The sequence below is a fragment of the Pelobates fuscus genome, chromosome 3 (assembly GCF_036172605.1).
Source record: "Pelobates fuscus isolate aPelFus1 chromosome 3, aPelFus1.pri, whole genome shotgun sequence".
Lineage (NCBI taxonomy): Eukaryota > Metazoa > Chordata > Amphibia > Anura > Pelobatidae > Pelobates > Pelobates fuscus.
The window spans coordinates 151,742,007-151,752,112 of record NC_086319.1 but is presented as its reverse complement, the minus strand read 5'-3'; the positions used below and the strand labels follow the sequence as shown (position 1 = coordinate 151,752,112).

At 41.9% G+C, this 10,106-nt stretch overlaps 1 protein-coding gene across 1 annotated transcript in view; it reads right to left on the bottom strand.

Moving 5' to 3' along the window:
- Nucleotides 1-214: 214 nt before the first annotated feature.
- LOC134602559 (aldo-keto reductase family 1 member B1-like) overlaps nucleotides 215-10,106 on the bottom strand; it is a 35,794-nt gene continuing 25,902 nt past the window's right edge. The window contains exons 6-10 of the mRNA XM_063447534.1: nucleotides 3,903-4,009; nucleotides 3,707-3,788; nucleotides 3,487-3,570; nucleotides 1,685-1,767; nucleotides 215-749 (exon numbers count right to left, since the gene is read on the bottom strand). Of these exons, the coding sequence (XP_063303604.1) occupies nucleotides 707-749; nucleotides 1,685-1,767; nucleotides 3,487-3,570; nucleotides 3,707-3,788; nucleotides 3,903-4,009 (399 nt within the window). The 3' untranslated portion in view covers nucleotides 215-706. The remainder of the gene's footprint in view (nucleotides 750-1,684; nucleotides 1,768-3,486; nucleotides 3,571-3,706; nucleotides 3,789-3,902; nucleotides 4,010-10,106) is intronic.

Below are 10,106 nucleotides of genomic sequence, written 5' to 3'. Positions count from 1 at the left end.
CATTGACAATTCACAGTTTAGTAAATAACCCGGAATAAGTTGAAGCCCTAAACAACATATGTATCATTATTGCCAGATTAATAGCAAATTTATAGATTTGTAGCATAAAACGCTAACAAAAAAAAAAAAAAAATGACAATGATGGAAGTCATACCCAAGATGCAGCACACCCATAACAAAGAAATAAGAATTAAAACGCGTTTGACAAAAAATATATATGGAGTACTACTTTAATAAAAAGTGTTACCAAAGCATGACAAAAAACTGCATTAACCAATCACAGCAAGAAATTGTTTTTTTTTCCCCCCCCTCTACCTACTAGTGACCCTGTCCTAAAGTAGAACTGTTTAATCTCTTGAGCAAGAGGACCAAGGCACAGCAGGTCAATTATAGGCAGATGTTCAGGGATGGAGAGCTTGTGGATTACTTTGAGTGTAGGGGAACAGCACCAATAACGAAAAGGTCCTTACAGCATTACATGTTTACAACTCAAAATCCTGCCATGTCCATCTGAATGGGAATGACTGTACAAAACATGTGCTCCCACGATGTAACTCTTAATTAGCTGGGATACCAAAAAGTTTACAGTATTAATTTAAATAACTATAAAACTGATCTTATGCTAAACAAGAAAAACTATAAAACAAAAAGCAAATCCATTAATCATTGCACAATCTGTCAGGCAATGGTCACTGCTGGGTCTGGCTTAATATTCTGCAATGAACGGGTAATCCTTGTGCTTTCTTGCTCTGTCGGTAAAGAAAAACATATCAATAGTTTGACCTACATAACACAGAAAGGCATTGTACAATGTTATGTTTACTGCAAAGTCTTGTATGCCTATAAAATAAGAAACAGCAACCTGACTAATTCTAGAATGGTACGGCAGAATTAGGGAAACCCTGAGAAACAAAGCTGGAACAGTGTTCGTATGAAAAGTTTGTAAGGGGACACACATTTAAAAAAGGAACACTAAGCCCAACAGTAATTGGGAGGGAGACTATATCATTATGAATTCAAATTTATATACATGTCCCTTTAACATAAAAGCCATTTTATGCAGTTATCCATGTACAAGTGAAGCTCTCCAATTAAAGCTACATTGTGGTTTTGGGATTTATTGAAAACTACAGCAAAGGTGGTAGATTTTTTTTCTTTCTAAAAACCGAATGTACATTTGACAAAGAAAATTACGATTGCCGATTATCCAGGGTCCATAATTGTTAGGGTTCATGTGGAATTTAACTACAATTACTTACATATTTTGGAATTTTGTGAGAATACCATTGTCACTAATATGTATAAAATTACTATGGGGATGCAAGCGCTTTCAAAAAAAAAAAAAAAAGAGTAAATACATCACACTGTGCTATTAAACTCCAAAAAGGAGTACAGTACAGCATACCATATAAGAAGTACTTGTTTTTCCAATAGAAAATGAACTGCTGTTTAAAAGCTACTTAATAATAAAAAATAAATTATTTGCACTGGAGAGAGATTTCTGAAGACAGCCTACATGATTACATCATCACAAATTCCTATTCCTGTTAGTTTTAGATATGCACGAGAATCAATATTCACCTGGTAAGAACCCACAAAGTTAATGTGTTTAGCTCATTGATTCACTTGCAAGATAAACATAAAAAAAATAAAATTAAAATAAAGTGCAGATATCGAGACTTACGTAGACAGTGCACAGACTCTCCAGTTTCTGTCAAAGGAATAAATTATCTCCATTTCTTCTGGTGACAGTTGAAAGTCAAACACCTGGAAAACCGCAAACAGTTAACCAACATTTTTCTAGCCATCAGAACATTCTCCATCCAGAGGGTCATGGAGTTTACATGACAGAGGATACCACAGTAAGATAATAGACCACCACAAATACCATAATCCATCTTGAAGGAACACAAACGTATTTCTGACCCTATGGTGTTAAAATCCCCATCTAGCCCCCCTGCCCTTCCCAAATATAGTAAAATTATACTTTTATTCAAGTCTGCAGCTGCTGGCTCTGCCCAGTCTGCCTTTGACATGCCTGCTGACATCAGAAGTTACAAACTGAGCCAATCACAATGCTTCCCCACAGGATTGGCTGAGACTGTCAAGGAGGCAGATCAGGGGGAGAGCCAGCACAAGTTAAACATAGTCCTGGCCAATCAGCATCTCCCCATAGAGATTAATTGAACCAATGCATCTCTATAAAGAATGTTCCGTGTCTGCATGCAGAAGGTGGACACACTGAATGGTAGTGCTGCTCACTGTGCACCTCGAGCAGCCATCTGAGGAGTGGCCAGTGGAGTGATGACTAGGCTGTAATATAAAGACTGCATTTAAAAGACAGACAGTGTTTTAGAATGATTCTACCCACCATAAAAAATGTAATGCGCTGTAGTTGTTCTGGTGAGTGGTTCAGCATAGGTTGCTTGACCTTATAGAACATTTATTTTTGAACGATTACATCTATGTATTGGTTTTGCAAAGCAACTAGGTTTTTTTTTAGTTTTTTTTTTTAAATATACTTTGTTTAATCACGGCAACCAACTCGGTCATGTGGCACGTCAAACTTTGGTAATCCAGAGGTTTACTTCAGTGCCTGGGTATTGAAAATGATCGTTTTGCTTCTCATCTTTCTACAGTGCTTTTTTGTACTTTTCCAGATGGGACTAAAACATGGGTCAGGTCTTCAGAATGAACATTCTTGGGTAGATCAGGCTGTGTTGCCTTTGCTAGACCCTGTTGAGTGGTTAGTGTTAGAAATGGAGCAAAATTTCCAACCTTTTGTGTCAGCTAATTTAAATTTGGCGCAGGGCATGCGAGATTTAAAAAAAAAAAAGTAACACTACTCATTCCGGCCATGGGCTCCCGCTCTGGGCAAACCCACAATTTCTAGTGTGGTCCGTAGGCAACGTGAAACAGATTTTTTTTGTCAGGGGAGATAGAATTGCTTTCCTATTGCTCCAGATGAATGTGTATATTGCATTCTGAAGGTGATGGCACATACAAAGTCATTATGAGAAGGGTAATTTGATGCCATATATTTTTTCCAATTGGGAAAATGCTTTAGTAGCCCAAGTTTACATCAATTTAAACCGGTCGGTAAGGGAATGTAATATTAATTCCAAAGAAAGTCACCACATTTGTTTCCACAAATAAGTGCACATGTAAGACCATGTTTCTGGGAGGATGGGCAAATAGAGTGCATTGCACTTTCAATTGTTGATCTGGAGCTTTACTGATTCAAATTTTGATGAGCTTTTAAAAGTTTATCTGCAAAGCCTTAGATTTCTAAAAGGTCATGGGCAGTACCGACTGCTGGGTTGGTTTAGAACTGAAATAGACAATTAAGAATATATTTAACTGAGCAAGAATTTCTAAAAAGGTATTATGAGAAGAGCTGTAATTCCAAATTGTAACAAAGAAATAAAGCCATGATGCCCACATTATCTTTACTCTTCATCAACCGTAAGGGATATATTTTATTACCTGGAAATTTTCCTCGATGCGTGCTGGAGTAACAGATTTTGGTATAACTATTACATTTCTTTGAATGTGGAAGCGGATCAAAACCTGCAGGGAGCACATAAAATTACATTTTGATTTTAATATTGTACATGTAATTTATAGTTTATATCAAGATCAATAGCCAACATTCCAGAAATGTAATAGAAAACTGTGGATCTAAACAGAGATAGCTCTCATGTACCTGGGCGGTGGTTTTCTTGTGTTTTGCTGCAATTTCTTTAATTTTGGTCTCGTCAAGGAGTGATGGATCTTCTGGCTTGGCCCTATATACAGAGATGATGTGAAGAAAATCAATCTAGGTTAGGACAAGTAGCTGCTAGAACAGCCAATAGTCAGTACACGTGCTGCCAACTACATGACAAGTAAAAGGTACTTACCATGGGCGATCCGGTGATCCCAGAGGGCTGTATGCAGTTACAGCAATACCTTTGGACTGGCAATAATCAATAAGCTTCTTTTGAATCAGATAGGGGTGACATTCAATCTAATATTTGGAGAAAAAAAAATATGATTCAGCAGCAGGTTACATGTCCGGTCTACTGAAGGCACCAACGCTACTTATTTTGTTTCTAATGTTTATTTTAAGTCAATTTAAAAGAAATTAGGCATTGCAAGTGCACCTTTCAAAAGAAATGCTATGATGGAACTTTATAGAGAACCTATTATCCTTGGCAAAATAGCTTCAGAGGAAAACATTTTATTCTAGCTTTCTAGTATCTGAAGGAATAAAAGTAAAAACTACAAATACACAGGCATTAAAAAGTGCAGTTGTCCGGTCTCTTTGTCCCTAGGTGTCATGAAAGAGGATTGTCAGGTAAATACATTTTTTTTTTTATTCTTTATTTTCTGTTGTGCATGATATAACAATAGGCTTACTCAGCCACGATAGCGGTCGTAAGCGGCAACAGGTATAACAATTCAAACATGGCATATGAATATACGGCACAATTTTTTACATTTTGTTGAGAGAAACATAGACAGTGGGTAAACATAGCATTTAACATGTGAGCTTTCCTGTCTGACCTGCCCATTTTTGAGGAGTAAATATAACAAGGGTTAACTATCGCTAGAGTGTGGTTAAGTAGGTACTAGCTAAAGAAGCTATACATTTTAAGCTTTGACACTGCTATATCTAGAAGTACAGTTTGCGGTAGCTTATAGAAAAGTATGTTTGCTGTTTAGTTAGACTAATGGTACGTTTAGAAAATAGGTAGACTTAGTTGTCGTTGAAGCTTTAAGAGTAGGGTACGTCTAAAAAAAACTTAAATTACAGTTAATCACTCTAGAGGCTTAGCGAGGCAAAGTTATTAAGCAACATAATATAATAACTGTAGCATAACCATCATATTTATGAAGCAAAATAATTGGTGTGGATAATCTTTTAGTGGTTGTCGCTAGCCTTGCAGCAGATTATATCACGGTAACACAATAAGACTAATAGAAATCACGTTTGCGCCAAGCTGTACTTTACAGCCACTGTGCTTGTGGAATTAACAGGTTATGAGACTTCCATAGTTAGTAGTGTACATGCTAAAACATGAGGTTATGAGAAGTTAGCAAGCTATAAGACATCAATGATAGGTAGTTAACATGCTAGGACATTGGGCATCAATAGATTATGGTAAGAAGCATAAGTGCCAGAACAATTAACATGTTATTAACAAGCTATGAGACAGCAGTGTATTATAGCAAATTGTGTACATGTTAGGCTAGATATGCATACGATTCAATATCATGCTTAAGGTTAGATCAGAGTCAGTTAGCCCTAAATTTTGATTAGATTATGGCAGCACTTAAACTGTAACTTTACGGTTAGATTGTGTATATGGAGCAGTTCCTGCATTTAGGAGCATGGTAGTGGAGACCAGCAAGAACAAGCAGTGCCTGGCTGACTCTGGTCTGCAGCTTGTGCTCATCCGATTCCAGCTGGGTGCCATACGCCGTCCTCGAGGGCTTTTCTCGCCTAAGATGTCGGATGCTTTGGCATGGCTGAGTGACAGGTATCCGGCATGTGATGGTGTGCCCCACGGTTATGCAGGTCGGTAAGGTGATTCAGGCCCCTGGGTTCCGGTCTCATGCTGCGGGGCTGGTCAGTCCCTCGGGTGGTGGTTGTTAGAGGTGCAGGAGGTCTTCGGCGGTGAGCAAAGGTAGGGTTCAGGCTTTGCTTTTGTGTTTGGACGATGTACGAGGCATAATCAGCCTTCTCCGCGTGATCCTCTTCCCTGCGGGAGCCGCGGTATTTATCGTGTGCGCGGGGGGTGTCGTCTAGGTGAGGAGCTGCTGCTTGCCTGCTGCAGGGCATGTTGCAGTGCCCTTTTCTCCAGCTTCAGCCATAATGCTGCCATGATAGCCTCTAGTTTGGTCTGCAGCGTGGTCTCAGTGCTGAGATCTTGTTTGCGAGTGAGGCACGAAGTGTCCGCCATTAGGGGTGAGTCGTCAGTTATGTGAGTCGCTTGTTTGCTGGCCTTCACCTCCCCCTCGCCTCTGCGAAGCGTAGCTCTCCCGTGTTGGACCGTGTTCACCCCTGACGGTCCCGGGGGAGGGGAGGGGGGTAATGGGGCGTCTGCCTCTCCGTAGCAGTCGCTGGGTATCCTTGGAGCGGGAGAGCGGCCGCCTCTCCCGCCCGGTGCACACAAGGCCGCATGTTGTCACACGCGTGGTTACTCGATTTTTACCGGGGCACCGACCCCCTACAACCAGGCCCAGCAGTGTCAGGCACCGGAGTGGGCTCTAGGTGGTTCCGAAATTAAGCTTGATGGGGCCTTGTGTTGCTTTCGTTGGCAAAATTGTGGAGGAGCTTCAGTGAAACACGTCTGTCCTCCATGACAGTTAGGCCCCGCCCCGTAAGTACATTTTTATTCCAATCTATATACATTTGGCAACATTTCACTAGCTCAAGGTATAGACGAGCCTTAAGAGGAAAAAAAACAAACAAAAAAAAACACAGTAGTCCCTCAACGGGACTATTGGTGTGTACAAGTGAACCAGTGAGGGGGTAACCCTAAATTTAACAGCGAAGAGACATGTATAAGTGTCCAGAGGATACTAATCCAATAGACACAGAAGGTTCCTTGTAAAATATATAACTATTATTCAAAAAATACAACAATTAGATACATTTTATTAATTATTTCGAGAAAAAAAAGACACACAGAACATAGACCCATTAAAAAATAGCCATAAAAATGGCTCTATAATAACAAACAGAGAGACTACGAAGTAGGCTGGATGGAATGTGAACTGAGGTTGATCGTAGTAGGAATAGGCTTCCCTAGGCGCTCTGGTGAAGTAACCAAGATATGGTCCTCATGATTTTCCCTTTCCCAAAATATTAAAGAAAAGCAATAAAACCCAATTCAAAAATAATACAAATTGATAAGTAATCTATCCCAGAAAATCCCAGATATTGATATTTGAAACCATTCACTATTTTAGCACATCGATAAAAGTTAGTTTTGTTCTTTTTCCCTCCTTTTTCCTTTTTTATTTCTAGGGTATAATGTATAGTTGTAAAACCAATTGTTAAATAACACATTAAAAAAAATTAAAAAAGTGCAAACTTATTGTGTAAGTTATTATATTAAAGATTAATAATCAAGATTGTGTTGTAAAAAATTATGCTTTAAACAAAATAAGTGAGATTATAGTTTCCATCTCTACAAGTGACTACTAGTTATATTCAATGCTGTTCTATGAAGAACCTGATTGGTGCAGCACGAAACCGCGCATGCGCACAAGAGAGCGATGACGCTTCTCAAAGAGAAGCGTTTGGTTGTGCCCTGCGATTTCGTCATTTTGACGAAAAGGGGCTGTGGCCTGGCGGGGAGCTCGGCGCTGAAACGGAGGTAAGTTTTATTAATAAAAAGTTTTGGGATTTTTTTTTTTTTTATTAACTGGAAGTTTATATAAAAAGCAAGAAAGAAGAAGGCTGGGGGACTGGTCTTTCTTGCTTTTATATGTTGACTACAGTGATCCTTTAAAGGACCACTCTAGTGCCAGGAAAGCATTCTCGTTTTCCTGGCACTAGAGTGCCCTGAGGGTGCCCCCACCCTCAGGGACCCCCTCCCGCCCGGCTCTGGAAAGGGGAAAAGGGTTAAAACTTACCTTTTTCCAGCGCTGGGCGGAGAGATCTCCTCCTGCTCTCCTCCTCCGATCCTCCTCTTCTCCTCCCCGTCGGCTGAATGCGCACGCGCGGCAAGAGCTGCGCGCATTCAGCCGGTCACATAGGAAAGCATTCACAATGCTTTCCTATGGACGCTGGCGTGCTCTCACTGTGAAAATCACAGTGAGAAGCACGCAAGCGCCTCTAGCGGCTGTCAATGAGACAGCCACTAGAGGACATAGGGGGAAGGCTTAACCCATTCATAAACATAGCAGTTTCTCTGAAACTGCTATGTTTCTGAAAAAAATGGGTTAACCCTAGAAGGACCTGGCACCCAGACCACTTCATTAAGCTGAAGTGGTCTGGGTGCCTAGAGTGGTCCTTTAAAGGGACACTCCAGTGCCAGGAAAACAAACCTTTTTCCTGGCCCTGCAGGTCCCCTCTCCCTCCCACCCCCTATTCCAGGTTGCTGAAGGGGTTAAAACCCCTTACCTGTATCCAGCGCCGATGTCCCTCGGCGCTGGTTCAGGGTCCGTCCACGCTCCTCCCCATAGACGCGCATTAGACCTCCCCATAGGAAAGCATTGAAAGATTCTTTCAATGCTTTGCTATGGGTATTTCAACGACGCTGGAGGTCCTCACATAGCGTGAGGACGTCCAGCGACGCTATAGCACAGAAAATCTGTCAAGGCCATTAAGAAGGAAATCCGCCGGACGTTAGCACGACCCTTGCTTACACAGACAGTTGGCCAGGATCATCGACCTTCTCTATGCCTCCATTCAGGCCATTTTCCCGGTCCACTTCACTACAGAGCCCTTCAACACTTAAACTTTTAACTTTGCTCGGGTCTCTCTTATTCAGACTCTGTGCCTTTCCATTGCGCAGCCAAAGAAGAACTCACTTGGTGGCTGCAGCACATAGAAGCATGGAACTTAAGGGCAGTCTTTGGGACAAATTGAGAGAAACTTAGTAATGTATTCAGATAGGGCCTCATTCTTTATGTCCCCTGATATTCCTTTAAATCTTACATTATTTCAGTGGGATCTATCTTGATATTTTAACATTCAACTCTTTAACCTGATTTTTTAGGGTTGTATTCTGAGATTGAATAATAGAGACCTTGGCTCTTATATTTTCAAGCTCAATATTCTGATCAGCTACTTTGGAATTAAGAGTGGTCATCTCTTTAATAACTTCAGCTAAGTTTTGTTTTAGATCTTTTCATAAAGATCCTCCATCATCTTTGTGAGACTTAAATTATAGTTTCTGAAGGGGTATTTATTAAAAACTTCTGGGGATGGTTTTACGGTCTGAGTTCTCTCTGCAGAAGGAGGAGATAGAAATCTTCTGAAAAATTGTGATTTATTAGCAACTAGTTTAGGGGCATAGAATACATCTATAGGGACACCTGACACAGGATTAGCCATGGGACGCAAGCACAAAAAAAAAACAAAAAAAACAGGGCGGATAAAGACCCGACTACCCACGATATCGGGGAACTTCTCCGACGCTCGCATGGGACAAGATGGCGGCGGGAGAAGACGGCTACTCCATTTCATCTGATGATCTCTATAGACCCCGGAGAAGGTATGGCACAAGCCCTGCCACCCAACCCAAAGCCCTCACAAGCCACTACAGAAAACCCTGTCACACCCTCTATTCTTAAGAACATGCTGGCAGAGCTCAGATCCACTGCCGCACTTCAGACGCCTGCTGGCCGACTTACTGCCGCCCAAACAGGCAAAAGCAGTGCGCCTAGACGGTATGTTCAGGCTGCCAAAGCCCGCAACGGCGCCAGCCGCGGCTCACACGGACCGGATCCTCCGCTTTCAAAATCTGCAAGACAGAGCCCAGCTGTTGGCGGCCGCGCGAGGGAAAACCCCTCTGATATTCGAGGGAGCTACACTGTCCCTCTTTCAGGACATTACTAAAAGCACAATGGGTTGGCGCAAGACCATGCAGCCCCTCTTACAACACCTCAGGAACAAGAACATCCAGTATAAATGGGGGATGCCGAACATGGTCACCTTCACGTATCAGGATACCACTTACCGAGCTCGGAGCTACCCTGAAGTGGACTCACAACTGCGCACGACAGGCCTACTGTCGCCCCCACGAAGGGAAAGCCCAAGCCTCGCCCAACTGGACCCAGCTGCGGTCTTCATCCCAGGGGCACCCACCAGACCACCGCACCAATGACAGACACCCTGAGGGAAATAGCGACAGGGAGGTTCCTCCCCAATACCCAGAGACTGCTGATAATATACTCTCCTGGATATGGCCCTCTGCCCAAGATGGACCCTTGCGAACTCACGTATGATTACCACCCAAGTTCCTCCTCCCCATTTATTTTTGGTTGATCACAATTGACTTTTTACTAGTCCACAAAAGTCTGTATAGGTCTCCCAGGAGCGGACTTCACGCACCTGAGACACACTGGATACACTCAATGCTCCCATTACCGGTGACACAAGCACT